This window comes from Embiotoca jacksoni, unplaced genomic scaffold (genome assembly GCF_022577435.1).
Source record: "Embiotoca jacksoni isolate LCO1_2020_lvr unplaced genomic scaffold, fEmbJac1.0.p SCAF_7, whole genome shotgun sequence".
Lineage (NCBI taxonomy): Eukaryota > Metazoa > Chordata > Actinopteri > Embiotocidae > Embiotoca > Embiotoca jacksoni.
In genome coordinates, this window is record NW_027185425.1 from 22,167,050 (window position 1) to 22,189,142 (window position 22,093).

At 42.3% G+C, this 22,093-nt stretch overlaps 1 protein-coding gene across 1 annotated transcript in view; it reads right to left on the reverse strand.

The window, feature by feature from the left end:
- thsd7aa (thrombospondin, type I, domain containing 7Aa) overlaps positions 1-22,093 on the reverse strand; it is a 160,293-nt gene that overhangs the window by 74,310 nt on the left and 63,890 nt on the right. The window contains exon 4 of the mRNA XM_069176035.1: positions 10,136-10,317. Within this exon, the coding sequence (XP_069032136.1) occupies positions 10,136-10,317 (182 nt within the window). The remainder of the gene's footprint in view (positions 1-10,135; positions 10,318-22,093) is intronic.

The following is a 22,093-nucleotide window of genomic DNA, read 5'->3' on the forward strand; positions in this document are numbered from 1 at the left end:
CTATGTGAAATTTGTATAGTTCAACAGAGAGGTACCCAAACTTTTCACACAAAGTAACACTATGTACCAAACCAAGCTTGCCATGTACCACTTTCCACTGCAGATATTGATATTTTTTCTCATAAAGATGTCTTATGTAGTTGTTATTTAGCCTTTCTGAGGGAAAACTTCACTTTTAATTAATATTTTCTAAGCAATGAATATTCTGTCTAATAATAATAACTCACAGTACTGTGAGTAAACTTAGTAATAAGTTAGCAATAAGTTTATAGATATTATGATTGTGAAACAAATATTATATATTTGTCGGCCTCACAGTTATCTGTTGAGCACTTTGAAATGCACTGATATATATAAATTAAGTTTGATTGATTGATTGAGTATTGTTATGTTAACTACAAGGGACGAGTGAGTACACCATTATGTGTATCTGTTAAACCAACTAAATTATCTCTATCCGTATTCGTACTCGGATCAGAAATTGCTCACTTTATTTTTTATTAGAAAATGATCTACAGAACAGTTGTAGAATTGAACTTCAGAGCAATGTTTTTATATAAACATAAAAGGTGCTATATTTAATTGTTATTGTTGAGCTATAGTGAGAAAACATGTCAGGCTAGTAATTGAAAGCGGGTAGCTGAGTGAAGATATCTTAACGCGGTAGGAGCGAGCCGATGTAAAATAAGGACAACAAACCGGTGGAAGCAAAGTCACAAGCTGTAACTTGTGACTCGTCCGGTAAAAGCAAAGTTCTCAGAGTAACTGAAGATATTTTATACAAACCTGATTGAAACAAGCTGATGCCAGAAATTAACCAAGAGAGTCGCAAGTTGCTCTTAATTCCTGAGACTGAGCAGGGTGAAAGAGCTTGTGGGCCTATGGCACAGAGCTGGAGGCGGGGCTCGGTGTGAAGCTGTGTGCACACAGCTAGTGTTTCTTAGAAGCTTGAGCCAGCACGGATAACAACACAATTACTCAGATGAAACTCGTACTCGTCAAAAGTACATTATCCGTACCGGTTACCCGAGTACTTGTCTCATTCCTATTAACTACTAACTCATAACCACTTTATTTTTAACTGAAGTGATCGGTTGCTGTGTTTGGAGTCAGATTGGCTTCCTCAGTGTGTATTTTAAAGCTTGACCCAGCTCAGCAAATACATGAAGTTGGGTAAGAAGTTAATGGTCCAAGGCCCAGGTCATTTGAACCATTGCTTCTGTTGCATAATTAAGTTCCTTACTGTAAGATTTCTGTTTCATAATCATCGATACACAGTTTGGTAAATAATGTGCTATGTGTATCTGACCAGTGGAAGCAAAGTTCTGAAGTATCTGTTCATTACAAAAAGCTGTACTGGCATGCATTTTTTGAGACTATGATGAGGAAATACTGTCTTCTATGCTGCAACATAAAAAAAAAAATTCCTTTGCGAAAACAGTGTGTTTTATGTTTCTTTTAGGTATCAAGAATTAAGCAGTTTATCCATGACATTAAACTACTAAAAAGTGTTTCATTGTTATTGGGCTACATACTGCCATATGCTATTTTTTTGGTTGTAGAAGTCACATTAGTTATCAGAACACGTCTCTATGTGCTGTGAGACTGAAACGAAAAAATCTCCATAATGAAACACTTTATATTGCAGAAAGAAAACTAACTTTTACTAACAGTGAAAAAAACAAAAACAACAACTGATAACTGTGATGGAGCTCAATTCTTAGCCTGAACCTGACGGACTTTTTGGAAAAGTAATTTAACTGCAGTTCATAAACCGTGACTCACCTGTCTGAAGTGAGGACAATTAGGCTACACATTTGTTATTTGTTGTTACATCCTGATTGATCTGGTGTCCGAGTTGGAGATCATTTTTTTATAAGTAATTAATGAAGTTAGCATTGCTGAGCCACGTGTAAATGTGTCCCACTCTCTCGCTGTGAAGGCGCTTAAATGGTTCCTCGGCTACATGGTGCTGCAGGTATCTAATAAACGCAGAGAAAATACTCCTAAAGACATTTGCAAGCAAAAAACACAACTTCAGCTTCTGTTAGCAATTTGTAAAAACCCAGCTTACATCCGTTATTGGTGAGTCTCTTTAATCAAACCTGTTACAGGGACTGTCTTTATTGTGATGAAGTTATATTTCCATGAAAAGTTTCATTTATAATAGATGTGAAACTATATGACAACAACATTGATGACAGGTGTTTTGTGATTTGGAGATGTCTGTGTGTGTGGCTCCAGCAACTATATGCAAACAAATGAATGGACTAATATTGGTAGAGAAATGTGGAAAATCTTGATGTTTAATTTTGTCATATGTGCAGAGGAAGACTGTTTAACACACACAGGATAGACTATAACTGGTTATTTTTGGAGGTGCTTGGCTTCCTCCTATTTGGTGTGAGATTAGTTTGGCAGCAAAAACATGAGACAAAGACTGAAACGGGTGTCTCATACCAAAAGTGTTTTTGTGTTATTGTGATGCTGATTGCATACATTAAAAGGACAAATGAGCTCCTTCATGTGCACCATAAAAATGCTGCACTGATGGTTGCACTGTCACACCACAGTTTGGGAGACACACCACAAAGACTACAAAAAAACTCCAATTGTCCCTTATTCAGGGATCCCCCCCAGAAAAAATGATGAGCAAAAACTCTTCCCTTTCATTGACAGCATTCCCCAAAATTAAAAATCTCAAAAAAATCAGACAACTTTAAAAACAACAAAACCTTTTTTCCCAGCCAGTTTTACATTTGGCCTGATTATCAGTGGACCTCAGCTCCACACAGCTGTAGGTGACTCGCTGCAAGGTCATCAGACTGATAAATCATTATAGCTGTGCCACAACACGACTCAGCCTCATTCACATGCAAATTGCCTCCACTTGGCCAAATGTGAGTCCTTTGATAGTATGTTTTAAGGTGCATAGATGTTGTATGCCCTTGTGTGTATGTAACACAAAAGCAGGTGATATGTCAAATGGAATGTTCCTGTGAAACATTACTGGATGAGGACTCATGCTGTCACATGTTCTCTTTCACACTGCCACTCTGAACCTTCAGAACAACATCCTTATTTTTCTACTTTGTCCACCCTGTCCTCCATCTCATGAATCATTCTTGCCATGCCCTAATATTTCACTCACCACTGGTCTTTGTGGTTACCTGTTTAAGACTTCATACTGTAAATACCTTTCGAAATGAACTTGTCAATCTGGAAATCATCACAGCAACCACTGGCATTGCCCTCATTATATAAAAATAATGGAATAAATCAGGATCTGGCCATTCATATAGTATATAAGAAATGCTGATAATTATTGGCAGGAAATATCATGTATTCACACCTATTTGTAAGTAATGTCTATGTCTATGAAAATACCATATCATTGTAACTAGCTCAGACTTGTCACTGGGAGATATTCAACAAATATAGCACTACAATAACAGGTGTTGAACTCGGGCGTCCAGATGACTCGTTGATGACGTTAATTTCAAAATGTCCATGTGTTGTCACAACAACTGAACAGTCAAACATCCAATTTCTTCTAATAAGCTTCTTATTCATGTGTTTAATTAACATCATTTGGAGGATAATAGCCTCTTTGTTCTTCTCCCTCCTTGTGAAGTCTGAACAGCTCTTCACAAACATAACAAAAGCTGATTAATGGAAATCTCCTCACAGATTGACCTTGCTCAGGTAACTCCGTGCCAGATGGTCTTTTCTTCCCTGTGCTGTGCTTCCAGCCGCCAAATTAGGAACCTCAGTGGCTCCTGCGCTGTGCTGCCACAAGCCAACTGCCATCAATAACCTGACTCCAGGTTCCTCTCCAGCTGAGGATTCATGGCATCACAGTGGCACAGCTGTTATACACCATGTCACAGTTTGATACCTAATAGAGACTGCATTGATTGTAATCAGTGGAAGAAAAACAGCAACTAGAACTTACTGTCACTCAGACAAACAAATTGACATAATTTTGAGTGTTATTTTCAAAACAAAATAGGTAAAGAGGCAAAAATCTGCTCATAATAATCAGAAAACATAATCCATTTGAGAATGTACTGAACAGTGAAGTCATCAGCAATAGTCTTTGCATGAGTGTGACAACATTTCAAGTAAATTCTTTGCTTTCCAACTGTGAGTATATCAAATAAAGAAGTAGCAGGGATGTGGGAGCGCAGTCACTCCCAGTAATCGGACTGGGAAAGATGTGTGTTACTGCCAGACTATTTTTGTCACTGAGATTTGCTGATCATCCTTGAAAGCAAATGGCAAGATTATGTCATCTTAAATGGGCTACAGATTCCAATAGGACGTGGTTCATCACAATATGATCAGCCACTGGATACAATGACAGCAGGACTAGGAAATTAAATAAACAGTGTCTCAATAAAAGCAGTCACATACAGGTTGCATTCAACTGAGTTTAAGTGAGTGCTGAAGGTGGTGAAGAGTTTGGCCCTGACTCTACTGAACTGAGGAACACAATCATAGAAAGTCGTGTTGTGTTTTGCACATGTAGTTTTTGTCTTCTGTACAACATATTGTAGTAATTTTGAGAATTATCATCCAATAAAGTTTCATCTCCTTGTTCTATAGAGATAAAAACATTTGGTATTATGATTGTTTGCTTGACAGGTGTATGATAAACTGTTGCAGCTAATAATTACTCACCCATAATCTACACCCAGGCTACTCTCTTTTCTAATATTTGGATGTTGTGACTCTAAAAACTGACACAGATGACTGTGACCAGTAAACATAAATGTGGTGTGATTTCTAATGTCATATTTTTACACCCTTGTATTGGTAACTATCTTTGACCAATGAACACAGCCTGTTAGGTTCCATGAAACAGTTTGTTTTAGATAGCAGAGATGTAAAGAAAGAGGTCAAGGTGAGCGGGGTTAGGTGTTGTGGCTTTTTTGTCTGTGAGAGGCTTATGTTTTCATCTGATAAGCATGCTCTGCCCTTCCTCTCCTGTAGTTCATACCCAAAGCCCAATTTGTTTTTACTATTCTTAATGGAACTGTTTGATTTACTTATAGTAAAAAAAATAGTTATTGGGACTGAGTTAAAGGTTGTGGATGTTAAAAAATATGTTGACAGTTGAAAATCATTTTTTCATTTTCATTTTTTCATTTTTTTTTAATCTTTAGTTTTGTAGAATCATCCATTTTTAAATTATGATCTCCTAATGTCAGCTCCTCACAGTCCAGCCATGTGCTTTGCCAATCTCTTTCTTTCAGTACCAAGAGCTCACGCTCATCGGTGTAGGGAGGAACGCCGATGAACTGGTAAATTGAGAGCTTCGCTTTGACACTCAGCTTCCTCTTCACCATGACAGTGTCTTATCTCCTTTATATCTGCTTATATATCTCAGGATCATCACCTGACCTCAGGGCTGAAACTCTCTCCCTACCAGCCGGGTACAAGCCAACAATTTTCAGCAAGGAAACTCAATATTATAAATATATAGCCCAATATCACAAATTATACACTTGCCTCAAGGCATGGTATAGGGCAATTGGTTTTCTACCTGCACCACTTGGATGGCTCTCACTGGTTTCTTCACGATGTGCGGAACATGCTCACCAGTAAAGTGGCTAACCAGAGTCAACAGCCAATAGCTAAGCAGTACTTTAAGTAAAGAAAGACTACACTGTAAAAGATGGTTTTAGGGCAAATAAACTTTCAGCATCCTGGAGGAATTTCAGTCGAGCTTCAGAGCACATCACAGCACTGGAACTGTATTTACTAATAATCGGCAACCTCAGATTAAACTCAGCTTTTGATAGAATTGGCCATAATATCCTGATCAATCGTTTTGAGTTGGTCAGTCTTTCTGATAGTGTCCTAAACTGGTTCAAAACATACACCGAAGGGAAGTTTCATGTCAGCATTGGAGATCATGTGTCGAAGAGACATGACAGCTGCTGTGGGGTTGCACAGAGAGCAGCCATGGTCCTTTATTAGTCTCACTTTACATGGTGCCACTTAGTGACATCCTTTGAGAACACAATGCTTGTTTCTATAGTTATGCAGATGATAAACAACTGCATATTGCTGCTTCCTTATTTTCTATTTTTAACTCAATTTCATTTTAATAATGTGTTGTCTTATGTTTAATTTTGATTCTGTTCTTTTGCATTTTATTTTTAAATCACATTTAATCATGTGTTTATGTTCCTTTATATCTGTTCTTATGTGAACCACTTAGTGCGTGTGATTTTCTTGCTTTAAAGTAAGAATTTTTTTTGTATGAAAGGTGCTATACAAATAAAGTTTATTATTGTCAGCATTATTCATGTCTCTTCTTTATCATACACAGACTTGCCTTAAAATATGAGGATTTATGTACATTTCTAATTTTAGACCCCTTTTCCCCCGCTGAAGTATAATCTGTTGCTAATATTTCACTGTTAAAAGTAGTTTTCATTGTGACAAAATCATTCACATGCATCAGAAGTGTACTGGCCAGTAAAGCAGTGGTATACAGCAAACACAGACAAAGCTGAGAGAAAGTGGTGAGAAAATGTGCTGAAGAATAAAAGCTTGTAGCATAGCATGGCCAAGGTAAAGGATATGCAAAATTATACATAACATGACAATGCAAAACCTGTGTGAGAGCCAGGATGGGTGCAGGCTGAAATAAAGAAGGAGAATCTGGTTCTAAACAGCTTAAATTCAGTCATTACATGTTTTCTTATTGCTTCCTGCATTTGTCATTCACCACAATCCTTTATTACTGAAAGCCAAATCTTGTGATTTTTCCCATCATAATACCATCATCAATCTCTCTGCTTCCACCCAAAAACATTTCCATAACAACCATTAATATACTGTGTTAATATGCTGGCAGAGTGGCTTTGCTCGAAGTTAGACAAAAGTGGAAAGTGTGAGACGAAACTGCCGATATAATATTATGACTGCCAGATGAAAGCATACAGCTGGCAGTGCGCGTGACATCTTAATAATTTCTAGCAGCAGAGACCAGTACAGCCTTCAGGCCAGATGGACTGAGACTTACTGTGTCAGTGCTAGATAAGCATGAGTGTGCTACCAGACCACTTCCAGCTCAGCAATCCCTCCAATTTACATGAAAGCTTATAATTCATCTGCTATCCCCTCCATGTGCCTTTGGTATACATTAACATATTGAACTTCCAAGAACCTGCCCTCCATTTTGCAGTGAGCTTCCAACTGGGAGATGCAAGTGGACCTAAAGAGGAAGCTTGTCTTTCCAGAGGTGGTGGCAACCTCATGCCGACCAGACATCGTTCTCCTATTCAGGAACACAGAAAAACATCTTAGTAGCCGAACTCACAGTGCCCTGGGGGGACAGGCTAGCTATCTCTCACCAACTGAAGAAAGCCAAGTACCAGGATTTGATTGAGGCTCTTGTCAAAGAATTGCATGCAACTTTATTCCCCATTGAAGTTGGTTGCTGTGGTTTCCCATCATCATCAGTGCATTATTTCTTACAAAAGGTTGATTTGGAACCCAAAGAACTGAAGAAAGCCACTAAGAAGATAGCCATGGTAACCAAGATCAGCTGAAAATAGTTGTGGTTGATGTGAGCTCGCAGTTTGAATACTGCAGGCGAAATGTAAGGCCTCTTCGCTGCCCCACTCAGGCGAGGCGTATCATTTAATAGTTGCCGTGTAAACTAGTCCTGAACTGCTGAGCGGGCTGTTTCAAGCCAGCATTATTAGTAGTTTAGGAAAAAACTAGACTAAGTTAGGCCAAAACCGAGAGTGTGTGTGAGGGGTAAAAGCAGAGGCGGGTGTACCTGGGACACCAGGTGTCACTGAGGAGTCGTGGGCCTATCATCATCAAAAGACTGACCCACCTGATGACCCCAAAGAAGCAATTGCCTCTACTCACGGTATTGCTGTTTGTCGTAAGGGATTGAAAATCAAGACCCATAAGTTCAACTCGACAATGCAAATTCTCTAATCACCTTTCCACCAAGGAATACCACCATGAAGAGGAACTTGCAACATCGTATCTTAAGTAGCTCCTGCAGTTTCTGCTGGTAGCAAAGCATCTCTGATGTTTACTTCACCTATAACTCAGTCCCACATTTCATATGAGGACAAAGGCTCTTTAATTCTCCTGTCTGGTTCACACATGGCTGGTAAAGTGTGTGAATTGCAGACACTCCTATAGAACCTGACTTTACAAATCGAGCAGCCTAACTAATGAACTCTGGCCACGGGTAACGGAGTAACTATTCAATTTAATTCAATTGTATTTTAGTTATTTAGCGGCAAATCACGACACAGGTTATTTCATGGCACTTAACACATTAAAGTCCTTACAGCAGAACTTTACAGCCTTGTACAAGGAAACCCAACAATTCAACAATTCCCACATAAGCTAGGAGGGGAAAAAAAAAAACTCCTCTTTAAGGGAGAAAAACCTCCAACAGAGGGAAGGAAAAACTCCCTCTTAACAGGAAGAAACCTCCGACAGAACCAGGCTCAGGGGTGGGCGGCCATCTGCCCCGACCGGTTGGGGTGAGGGAAGAGCACCCCACACCAGCACAAAATGAAAACACATTTTAGCAGGCTACCGTTTCTGGCCACATTGTTGTTTTTTTGGTAGTCTTGAGGCAACCCTTCCAAAAAATACATCAAAACGTGCTTCTAGATTGATAATGGTGTGCTAAGACTTTGGTAGTGATTCATTTTTGCCAAAATCTCCTTTGAACATTCCCACAAGATCTCCAATAGACTCCCATTACAAGTGGTCAAAACTAGAAATGGTAGGAGTCTCTAACCTGTTAGTGCGCCTGTACATTACACAGAAAATATGAAAATGAATATAGTTCAGCGAGATTCTGATTCGGTGAAACATAAGTTTGTTTCGTGAGGATTTTGTGAAGGCTCTTTTCCGAGTCAGCCTCTGTATTTCTCCTCCTCTGTTTCTCCTCTATCTGTCTGCAGGTATGTGGCTGCCTGCTCACTGCCCCACTTGAGGGGTGCGAATTGCCATTACCACTCAGCAGGTGGCTGAATGTTTACATTGCTTCTCCCTCAGTTCAATTTCCATTATGGCTTCCCTTATGGAGCAATTTACAATGTTGTGTCCTCTCTTAACAGGACCAAGTGGAAACTAACTGTTAGCCACTGGTTCGTGAAATGCCATTCTGAAACCTCGAATTTGGCATTGCGTCCATCGTCATCTTGTTATTTTGGGGCCAGAAGTGACTATATTTGGATGAGCTGGAGAGATGCGAGTGGTGGATCTGACTAGATCTGATTGGAAACCCGAGGACACTACGCCCGCCTAATAATAAGAAGAATTAGAGATAGGGTCAAGTTCATGAGAAGTTGAATGAGAGTATATGGAGCACGAGCCTTTTGAAAACAATCCCTTATGGCCCTCTGTGGTATTGCTCTTGATGGCTCCTCAGCATTGGCCTCACCTGTCAGACCCTGAAGTTACGTCTATTTTTATATCCAGTTTATGAGCTGGACATATTAAACTTAAGTTTTATCTGGCGTGAAATTCAAAGAGAGAAGAGGTTGCGTTTATGTCTCCAGAGGACATTATATAATTTTTTAGTAATGAGACACACACACACACACACACACACACACACACACACACACACACACACACACACAGTTATGCTTAGATTACTTCAGAGGACATTAAATTAAGTTCAATATCCCTCAAAGCTGCCCAAATGTGCCCCTATTTATAATGTTTCGTCCTCGCTTACCAGGACATATCAAACTTTAGCAGTGGCGTTCACCCAAAAAATGTAAGGACATTTTGGGTTCATTCTATTCACAGTTTGATTCTTCTGTGTGCAGTGACTTAGCATAGATCAGGAAAGTCAATTCTTACTGGTTGACTGTGACTTAAGATACAATCAAAGCTGTGGTAAATGTAGGCACATTTTTATTGATTTTTAGTACATTTTTTAAAGGTCAAGTGTAATAACAAAATTGACCTGCCTAAAAGTGAATTTACTTATTAAAATAATTCTAATCAAGTGAACTCATGTTTTAAATTTTTAGCAAGACACATCCATATTCATCGTGGATGAATAGATATAACAATTTAAGAAGTCTGTAGAGACAGAAGAACAAAGGCATTCTGTGAAAGCTACCTTCTTTGCTCCTGAGCGAGCTGAGGTTGGGGGGGGTGTCAGCGCTGGCCTGCACACAGTACACCTCCTGGGTCTGAGCCCCGCCCCCACACAATCCTGTCAGGTTTCCACGCCGACGGTCCTGCTGGCTCAGCAGCACATCCACCCTGCACTCCGTCCACTCTGTGGTCTTCCAGCTGTAACTGAGGACAGAGGGGGGCACAAGAAGAGTAAGGCTCAGACAGCTGCAGATTGAATTGGCTTAATAAAAAAGAACTGGTTAATATAAAAGAATGTTCATGCTTCCATCTTCGACGGTGGTCCTGAGAGACGCAGGTTAAATTTAATTTATCATTGTGTGTTGGTGATTTGCAGCCATACAGACTATTAATTGGTCTGGTACAATTGTCACTGGACATTTAGCTTTATTTCATTATGTGTATGGGAAAGAAAACATCACTAAAGGATAAACGATTAAGATAACCAAATTTAACAACCAGACATACCGTGAAGACATGCAAATACAGAAAAAGCTTTTGGTACAGTATATATATTTATCCCCAATAGAATCATAAAATATAGAATATTTATATATATATTTGGAAGTTTATTTTCCAACAATCATTTTTGTCAACTTTTAGCATCCACCAAAAAAGGATCTTGTTTTGGACTCGTAGTGTTCTAGATCAGTATGCACTTAGGCTCAGCCTTTGTAATCTTGCCTTACGAACATGAAAGGTTTCCCACAAAGGCTTAAACCTCAAAGCTTTGACTGTAAACATGACAGTGTTGTCATATGTGTGTATATATATATATATACAGTATATAGCTCAAACACATATTACTGAACAGTTTTTTTACCATCAGATATTTACAATTTGGTGTGTTACAATAAGAGATTGAATCCTGTCTGGAACAGCAAATGATAACATTTGTTTTTATTATTGGTTGATTTGTCAGAGCTGGCAATTTAGATGGCTTTTCCCAGGGATTGAACAACATCAGTTGAAGGAGCCAGGCCAGTGAGCATCTCTCCAGCATTGTTAGAAAAGCTATTATATTATTGACCCTATATCTCTGTTGACAGTATGCGTCAAGATTTGCAATTTAAGAAAACAGTCCATGAAAGCTCTCCAACATTATTTTTTTTTAAGCTAAAAGGAGGTTGTTAATTGCAGCAGCTATTAATACACTACATGGCTTTTTGTCTGGTTATTGCACTGGCAGCTGTCTGCTTCAGCAATAATGCATTGTGGTTTCCACCCTGAGGTCAAAAAATGTAAACCCTGCCTCCATCTCAGCTGATAATGGAATTCATTTTAGGTTGCCAATGAAAGGCTCCATATTCATGAGCGAGGTCTCTGTGTCTCTCTCTTTCTGAGCACTGCTAGACCACAATGAGGCCCCTGGGAAAACATTGTATCTTGGGGCTTTAAGTTGACCAGATGGGGACACTCAAATAGAGCAGTTTTTCAGTACCATAGACAGAACTGCTGCCTCTCTTCCTGCTATATGTCAAAATAAAGGCAGCTGCTGTTGACGGACATTGATTTACTGTTTGACATTATTGTCTGATTCCACCCTGACCCTAAAACAGACAAATAAAAACAGCACATGGTTTCTTGCATTTGATATATAGATTACAGAGAAATGAAGAGAAACTGGAACTACCACTTACAATTTTTATGACACATTCTTGGTTAGTAGCAGGCCATGCATTTTATTCAATTATTGTTTTTAGTTGTGATCTTTCACGAGTGTCACCAGCTTCACAGGCGGAAGATGATGTATGTCATCCATCAAAATAGCCACAGCTATTGTTTTCTGTATTAGACCCCATGTCATTCTAAATGTTGACGTGCATGTAGGCCTCAGAAAGGTTCAACATTTTGGACAAATTCAAACTACAGAGTCTTGGTTGAATCACGCCAATGTCATCACAATGTCAAAATGCAATGCAACACAGTCAGAGTATCTGGTACTTGAAGTGCACCTGGATGAAGGCTATGAGTATAAATGCGTCGTCTCTCTAGTTTGGACAAAGAAACATGGGAAGAAAATAAATACTTAAGCAAAGATGTCCCAGTGTATGCCATGTTGCGTCATCAGTTCCCTAGCTGTTTTGTTGTGCTCATAATGGTGAAATAGAAATAAGAGACACTGGTATATTAACAGAAATAGGGATAAATGTAGGACATTTTTATAAAATATGAATTAGTTATTATTTAATCTAATTTAATTTAGTTTTTTCCAAAAGTGTTAGCCTTTGTTGAAACATGGCTCTAAAAATAGCCCATTGTCTTCAAAACTACACAAAGAAGAGGGGATTAGGGAAAAAGTGGAAAAAGATTCTAGTAATCTGGGGCTGTTTTCATTAGACTTCCTCGAACTAGGAGTTACTCTTCATGACAAAAATCTATGAAAGTGATGGCACTTTTAAGAATTTTCTTTTAAGTTAAGCTTAGATACTGTAAAAGATGAGGCTCATTCACAAAGCATCTTAGCCCTTGAGGCAGCTCTGTTAGGTGCATGGAGGAGGACTTTTAGGAGGCTTAAACAATTCTTAAGCAGAGGAGAAGATTTTGGAAGTACTGACGTAATTAAATGTTACAAATTATATCATGCAGAGATGATGTTCATAGTCGCTATCATTAGAGACGTGCTCACATCTCCAACTGAACGCAATGACACAATAACATCACAAATGAAATTGATCACAACATAAGATATTCGACAACTGGAATCTTGCAACAGTGCAGCAGTGATGACTCAGGTCTATCATAACCTCTCATTAGCAGAGTGATCACACAAACAAAAACAGCACTTTCACAGCCTCATTCATTTTATTTACACTGGATGTTCTTCTCTTGTATCTCTATGCTGTCCTTTTCTCTCTCTCCTCTCCTCTCACCCCATCCGGTCGAGGCAGATGGCCGCCCACCCCTGAGCCCAGTTCTGTTGGAGGTTTCTGTGGTGGCGGGGTGTGGTTAGCTCAGCTGCAGGGGGTAGAGAGTGGGAGGAGTGGTTCAGGGAACAGTGCTGGGCAGGTGTAATGAGCACAGCTGAGCCGAATACGGACTGATGAGCACAGCTGAGCTGAATGTGGACTAATGAGCTCTCCCCTAAAAAGGGAGCAGGGCGAAGGAGGACCAGGAGAGGAAGTGGTTACATGAGTGCATGGTGTATGGGCCGGGCAAATAAAAGCATTTTACACCTGAACGTACGGCTGAGCGTGTCATCTTTGTCCAGGAGAGACCCCGGTAGCACCAATCTTGCTACAGTGGCGCCCACTGTGGGGGCATGGACACAGGTGAACAGCAGAGTGGAATGCTGACGCAGCCGATCGTTGTGTTAGGGCAGATGCTGGGCAGGAACGCGGCAATGCAGCGCGATCAGGCGGAGGCGAGCCGCCAGCTCCTGGGCGCGTTGCAGGCCCAAGCCGAGCGACAGACCCGCGCCTGGGAACAGCTAGCGGCCCGACCAGCGGCAGCCCCACCAGCGGCAGGACGGGCGTCCTTCACCGGGGTGGCCATGCACAAGATGACGCCGGCGGATGACGTACAGGCCTTTATGGACATGTTTGAGTCGATGGCGGAGGCGTGTGCCTGGCCGGCGGCGGAGTGGGTGGTGCAACTCCTGCCTCTCCTGACAGGAGAGGCGCAGACAGCGGCTCTGGGGCTGCCTCCCGGGTCCCGACGACAGTACACGGACATGAAAAGAGTCATTATGGACCGGCTCGGCCTGTCCCCGAGGACCACGGGAGGAGCTTCCAGGAGGCTAGGCTGGGGCCCGGGAACAGGCCATTCGCCTTCGCTCAGCAATTGAGGGACTCAGCGACCAGATGGCTGCAGCCAGAGAGCGCCGGCGATGGTGGACAAGATCGTGGGGGAGCAGTTCACGGAGGGATTGCCGGCCAGGACAGCGGCATGGGTCCACTGCCACCATCCAGCGACGCTGGAGGCCGCCATCACCCTTGCCAAGGACCACCTCGCGGTTTATCCCAGCGGGCAGGGGGATGGCAGTCGGCCGCCAGCTGCAGCCTGACCGATTCCTGCGCCGCGGAGGAGGATCCAGCAACTGGGGGTGGCTCGGGCCCTGGCAGCTCCGCGGGCACTAACAACCCCCAGGTTCACCAATCCCACGAGTCCGGCCGGCCCCGGCACCCTTCCCAACCTACAGGGAGTTCCTCAACCGCCAAGGCAGGAGTGTTGGAGGTGTGGGCAGCCCAGACACTGCCGGAGGGAATGTCCGTTAATGGAGGCGGGACAGACGTTTCGGGTTGCCGGCCCTCCAACACCCTCCCCCGGTCCAGGAGCGACGTATTGCGTTCCGGTAAGGATCCATGGGGGTACACATCAGGCGATGGTGGATTCGGGCTGTATGCAGTCGCTGATCCACCAGAGCCTGGTTCGGCCCGGGGCATTGGTGGAGGCATCGTGGGTAAGAATTAAGTGTGTGCATGGGGATGTTCACGATTATCCGGTGGTGGCTGTAGAAATTAGATATGGGGGAAAAAACGTAGAGTGGAGGCTGCAGTTAGCTCCCGCCTTACACACCCCCTAATCTTGGGGACAGATTGGCCCGGGTTTCATAAATTAATGGGGCAGTGTATGGAGGTGCGTTCACAACCGGCAGGGACATGCGGGATGTGTGCTGTGCTCAGCGGTGACGCAAGGTCGTCCGACGCTGCAGAAAGGGAGAGGGAACCAGCGGAGACTCCCGTGGAGACTCCCCCAGTTCCCGAATTATGCTCCATGGAGGATTTTCCATTTGAGCAGTCTCGGGACGATACTCTACACTTTGCCTTTGACCAAGTGATAAGAATTGATGGTCAGCTGGTGCACCCTGATGCAGTGCTGTCATATCCGCACTTTTCATTGATTAGGGACAGACTGTATAGAGTGAGTCGTGACACTAAAACAGGTCAAGAAAACACCCAGTTGGTGGTGCCGAAAAGTATGATATGGGATATGATAAAACTCTGGACCGGATAATGGCCCGGTTTTACTGGCCGGGCATCCGGGGGGATGTGCGCCGTTGGTGTGCATCTTGCCCGGAGTGTCAGCTGGTAAACCAGCCGGCCATTCCGAGGGCGCCTTTGCATCCTCTACCCTTGATGGAGGTCCCATTTGATCGTATTGGCATGGACCTCATCGGGCCATTTCACCGGAGTGCACGCGGATATTGCTTTGTGTTAGTTCTGGTGGATTACGCAACACGATATCCCGAGGCAGTGCCATTGCGCAGCATTTCGGCAAAGAGTGTTGCGCAGGTTCTGTTTCAGGTCATCTCCCGAGTCGGAATCCCGAAAGAGATTCTGACTGACCAGGGCACCCAGTTCATGTCACAAACACTGAGAGAACTTTACGGATTACTGGGCATTAAGTCTATTCGGACCAGTGTTTATCACCCACAGACTGACGGGCTTGTGGAGCGTCTGAATAAGACTTTAAAGTCCATGATTCGTAAATTTATACACGACGATGAACATAATTGGGATAAATGGCTTGATCCTCTGTTGTTTGCAGTGCAGGAGGTCCCCCAGGCCTCGACGGGATTTTCTCCCTTTGAACTGCTGTTTGACAGGAAACCACGAGGGGTGCTCGACCTGCTTAAGGAAAACTGGGAGGAAGGTCCGAGCTCCAGCAAAAGTGAAATTCAATACGTCCTGGACCTGCGAGCAAAACTCCACACACTGGGTCGGATGTCACGTGAGAATTTGCTCCAGGCCCAGGAACGTCAACAACAGCTGTACAACAGAGGGGCCAAGCTGAGGCAGTTCACACCGGGAGAAAAGGTACTTGTATAGCTTCCTTCTTCAAGCTCGAAACTCCTCGCCAAGTGGCAAGGGCCCTTTGTGGTCACACGGCAAGTAGGGGACATCGACTATGAGGTGGTGCGGTCTGACAGGGGCGGAGCTACACAGCTCTACCACCTCAACCTCTTAAAAGCATGGAGAGAGGCGGAGTCTGTTTCTCTGGTGTCCGCGGTATCTGAGAGAGAGGAGCTGGGCCCAGAGGTTCCAAAATCCACCAATCCTGCCTCGCTCCCTTTTGACACCAATCTCTCCAGGACTCAGAGAACAGACGTTGCCAAGTTGCAAAAACAGTTTGCTGATGTGTTCTCCCTCCTGCCAGGACGCACGAACCTCATAGTGCACAACATTGAGACGTCTCCGGGCGTGACTGCGGTCGTGACCCTACAGGCTACCTGAACACAAGAGAAAAATTGTTCAGAGAGAATTGGCGGCTATGCTGGAGATGGGAGTAATAGAAGAGTCCAACAGTGCCTGGTGTAGCCCCATCGTTCTTGTTGTCAAGAAGGATGGATCTACTCGATTCTGTGTGGACTATCGCAGGGTGAATGATGTGTCACGATTTGATGCGTACCCAATGCCCCGGGTCGATGAACTCCTGGACCGGCTGGGCACTGCGCGTTTCTTCACGATGCTGGATTTAACCAAGGGCTACTGGCAGATTCCTCTCTCGCCAAAGTCCAAGGAAAAAACGGCCTTCTCCACTCCGTTTGGATTATACCAATTCACCACACTTCCCTTTGGGTTGTTCGGTGTCCAGGAGAGACCCCGGTAGCACCAAGCTTGCTACAGTTTCTTCCTGTTCAGAGGGAGTTTTTCCTTCCCTCTGCTGGAGATTTTTCTCCCTTAAAGAGGAGTTTGTGATCATTGGTGACAAGGAGGCTGTGAGGGTTTCTTTAAAGAATGATGACCAATGATCCCAAAAAATATAAAAATATAGAAATAAAATAGAACTTGGTTGAACACAGCTGCGGGTCATTTTGACCCAAGGATAACACAAGGGTTAAGCAGTTTTAAACAAGCTATACAATTTAAAAACTGATCCTATGCTGAACACGTGGCCAATATAATGCCAGAAGAGGCAAAACATTTACAAAAGCCAGTCAGGAGCCTTGCTACAGCATTCTGAACCAACTTCTATGCTCAAGATGTTAGTGCTTGGCCCATTCTGACATACAAACATCTGCAGTACTATGGCTTCTAAGTAATAAAACAGAGTAACCTTTTGAAGGACTGAAGGAAAATTGGAAATGCTTGGCCTTAGCTTACCTTCTTAAAAGCTGAAAAAATATTTAATGTGCAGGTATAAGTTAAAAGGTTAATAAAAATGAACACCGTGGTTCTTCAAGATATTATTGACATATCCAGTGGGGTAGGGATTGAGCACCATAATCAGTTTTATTTTCATTCAGATTAAGACACTTTTGTGACAGCGAAGTTTTAACATCAGCCAAGTAAATTATTAAAGAATTTACGTAAAAGTCACACACAACACACACAATCTAAATTTGGTAATCTTATCATGAAAGTGCTACAGGAAAGTGTAACAGTGGGTTTACTGGCCTATGACAGTGATTTGCAACTAAGTCTGAATAGTATTTAGTATTTGCTATTTAAACAGCATCATGATATTTAGTCGGACAGTCTCTTAAAATTGCATAGGACATGGGGAGTTAGACAATAATGCAAGAGAGCAGAGGAAAAATGGAAATAAGTCAGAATGCCTGAGTAGTGTCATTCAACCATGAAGGGTCTCGATAAGCAGCAGTGAACTGGTCAGCGGTAATGGAGGTGATTAAATGAGCACAGCAAGAATGAGCAAAAGTAGTAACAACTAGATCAGGGATATTAACTTTAAAAAAAAAAACAGGCACGTGGTCAGAAAACGTTAGATATGCTATATGGTAGAGCAACATTAATGGAGACCTTTTTCATATGTATGATCCCTGACTAGATGTAAAACATCTAAAAAGGCAAAGACAATTTGAAAGTAAAGCACACATGAATATTAAAATCACCAAGAATCAAAATGTTATCATATTCTGTCATAGTTTCCTCCAGAAATACAGAAATTGGATAAAATCATGATTTGGTTTAGATGGTTGATCAACCCATGTCCATGCCATCTCTTTGATTGTACAAGCTCGAAAATGTGTTACTCAAAGCTAGGAAAATAATCAATATTAAGTGGAGTTAATTTCCTCCCTCCTTCTGTCATTTGTTCAATTTTCCCAAAATAAGAAACATGCTGTCTCAGCTCACTGCTTAAACATTAATCCAGGCATTGGTTACTTCCTCGCCTGAACTATTGTGATTACTTGTTGTCAGGATGTCCCAATAACTGTATAAAAATCCTCCAGTTGATTCAAAATGCTGATGAGAGTCAGCAAGAAAGAGTACATTTCCCTGATAGTAGCTTCTCATCATTGGCTCCCCAGGAAATGAAGATACATACATACATACAAAGCCTTTAAAGACCTACCTTCATGGCAGACGTAATCCTTTTTGCACTGTGCGTGAATTTCTTTTAATTCAATTCAATTCAATTTTAATATTATAGTGCCAAATCACAACATAGGTCATTTCATGGCACTTAACAGATTGAAGTCCTTACAGCAGAACTTTACAACATTATACAGAGAAACCCAACAATTCAACAATTCCCACATAAGCTAGGAGGGAAAAACTCCTCTTTAAGGGAGAAAAACCTTCAACAGAGGGAAGGAAAAACTCCCTTTTAACAGGAAGAAACCTCCAACAGAACCAGGCTCAGGGGTGGGCGGCCATCTGCCTCGACCGATTGGGGTGAGAGGAGAGCAGAGAGAGAAAAGGACAGCATAGATGAGATACAAGAGAAGAACTGTTGGTGGAGACGACAAGGATAGGATGTAACATCCTTTCTTGAAAATAGAATTGTGACATCAGCAGATGTCATAGTTTTTTTTGGCTGATCCATCCACTCATTACAATTAGTATGTAAATAAGTTACTCTTAGTTTTATGGTGGTGTTGGTAACGTAGTGCAAACCAACAAAAATGATTCACTCTCTTGTCCTTGTTCCCCGTGTAGACATGTGTACTCCAGTGTAACATAATTGTGATTGGCCCTGGTGCACATATTTTGCCTGGGATCCTTCCCTGCCCCAAATGCAGTTTTAGAATATTTGGCAAATAAAGGAAGCCTCCATAAAATAAGCTATTACTCAGAACCATGAGTGCACAACGTGGGGAGGTGACTATGATGGTATGGACAGGTGGTATAATGTTAAATGAACAGTTTGAACAATCAAATAACCGGTGAGCTAAAGGACAACCTACCATCATACATGGGCTCCTGACGGCTGGGTTACTTGTTTTTTAACATTGGTGTTGTATTGTGTATTTAATGTTATTCGTTTCCTTGTTGTGTGTTATGTTGTGATGTAAAGTGTACTGGGACCATGTTGCATGGAGATCTTACATTTAAAATAAAAGTAATTAGAATTGAATTTAATTGAATTGAATTGAATGAAATTGACCTTGCTCCTCTGGACTGGCAGCTGTTGGGTTAGGGGTTTGATGATGGCAATGAGGAAATCAGATGGTGCAACGCCTCCCTCTCAGATGCTTTATTTTCCTATTCCAGCAGACAGCGAGCCAGATACAAGCACTTGCTCTGCAACTTCTTCTTACATACACATACACCTCAACTTTATAACTAGGCCAGAATAAGATTGGATAAACTCCACCAAAAGTTGACATTTGCTCCTGCTGAATCCAAACTGTCAATTAGAAAGTAAATAACAGCATTATAACCATGAATCAGTGACACTGATACTATTGAACATTTTCAAAATATGGTCAAATGCAACTCTACAAAATGTTATGCAACAGAAATTAAGCCCAACAAATGCTACATCAATATTAAACATAGTACTTCTGGGTGGCCCCTATCGTGAATGTGCAATACTTGGGGACTTAAAAAAAAAAAAAAAAAAAAAAAAAATTTGTATCATAAATACGACCTGGTCCCAATAGAGGGTCCTCCAGGGTTGGTGGTGTTAAACTATGTCTACATCTATAAAGATAGTGTTCTGTCTATTGGGTTGATGTTTCGATTATTTTAATTTATCCCCTTGGTGGTTGCATGTGTTATTGCAGTTAGTTTTAGCAGTAGAAGTCATCTCTTCATTCATTGGCCAATAGGGTCACATGACGTGGCCAGAGCAATGATTCCAGCACACAGCAGAGGTGAGGGATCACATGTGGGCAGCTAATCCTCTGCCTTTCTTACGTTGAGTGCCTTGAGAAGCAATGCTTTTTTTATAAAAAAGATTGTTGTAAACGAGAAGAGGAAAACAAACAGTAAACGTTCATTCAACTTTACTTCTTCGTCTGACTCTCTATACAACAGTATGTTCGCTATCTGTCGAAGTGTGGTCTGACACCTACTCTGAGGACAGAATAGTAAAAAAGCAACTTCACGGCGGGCACTTCAACACAGAGGAAAGGAAGCTTGTGTAAGCCATTGTTTTATTTCACCATGTCGAGGAATGATGAACAGGAATCAGACGCGGATGCTCATATTCAACGTACAAGCCCCCTTTTAACTCTTTCAGAATATTCTGCCTCCACATCTAAAACAAAATCATCTGCTACAACAGCTGCTGCGGTAGCACGTGCTAAGGTGCAAGCAGCTAAAGCACGTGCAGCATTTGCACAACAGGAGGCAGAACTAAAAGTGAAAGAAGCTCATATGGCGGCTGGGCTGTCCACTCTGAACTGTGAAAGGGAAGTAGCAGCAGCTGAAGCAGAGGCTCAGGTCCTGGAGGCTGCTCTTGAACCAGAGTCTCGCAGAGGTAGTAAGTGGGACCTTCAGGTTACAGCAGAAGGAGCTGCTCAGCGTACTCATGACTATGTCGAACAACAGTCCCAGCTGTATAACTTTGACTGTGGAGCTGCTAAACTCAGTACATGTCTGCCAGTCCCACAACCCCACCAGCAGTTGAGAGAGCATCCTCATCACTCCCATAGTACACACTGGTATCCTCTCAGTGCTGTGCCTCAGAGTGGTTACTATGATGATATGCATGCAACAGCACAGCCCAAAAGCCCAACACCTGCGTTTTGTCAAAGCTCCATGGGTCAGGAAAACGACATCTCCAGGTCACAGCCAAAAGGGCAGACGCAATCACATCATATTGTACCGCATGATTTCCCAACGGCTAATTCTAGTTCTTTAGCACAACCCTCTTTTGGCCAGCAGCCTACTTCTCCAGTTGATAGGGCAGCATATTACCCACAAACCGACGACAGAATTGGGGTAGGTGAAATCACAAGATATTTACTACGTCGTGAGCTAGTGAACTCCAGCCTTGTTAAATTCAACAACAAACCAGAAAATTATGCAGCCTGGAAGTCGTCATTCTACAATGCTATCGGTGGACTAAACTTAACTGGCAGTGAGGAGCTTGACCTCTTAACGAAGTGGCTGGGAAGTGAGTCAGCAGAGCATGTAACAAGAGTTCGTTCTGTACATGTGGCAAACCCAGCAGTAGGTCTACAGAGAGCTTGGGAACGCTTGGAGGAGTGCTATAGCTCTCCTGAAGTTGTGGAGAAGGCACTCTTTGAAAAAATAGAGAACTTCCCAAAAATTAAACATGATGACCCCGTGAAACTCAGACAGTTGGGTGATTTATTAAAGGAATTGGAGGCTGCTAAATCTCAAGGAAATCTGCCTGGGCTGTCATATTTGGACACCGCTAGGGGTGTAAACCCCGTTGTTGAAAAGCTCCCTCGTGGTTTGCAGAAGTGGCTTGTGCAGGGTTCAGTGTTCAAAGAGGAGCATCATACTTCCTTCCCTCCATTTGCATTCTTTACAAGCTTCATATGTAATGAAGCACGACGAAGAAACGACCCAAGTTTCTTTCTTTCAACAACCCCTGTGGTTACAAAGTCGGAGTATATCGGAAGAAAACAAGACTTTGATAAACGCCACATTTCAACTTACAAGACAGAAATCAGTTCAGGATCTCAAGTAGGTGGCTTGATTTCTAACCTCAAGTCAGCTTCTCAGACAAATGTTTCAGCAACTAAACTCAATGACATTGATAAACAGTGCCCAATTCACAAGAAGCCTCACCCCTGAAAGAAGTGCAGAGGTTTCAGAGCCAAATCATTAGAGGA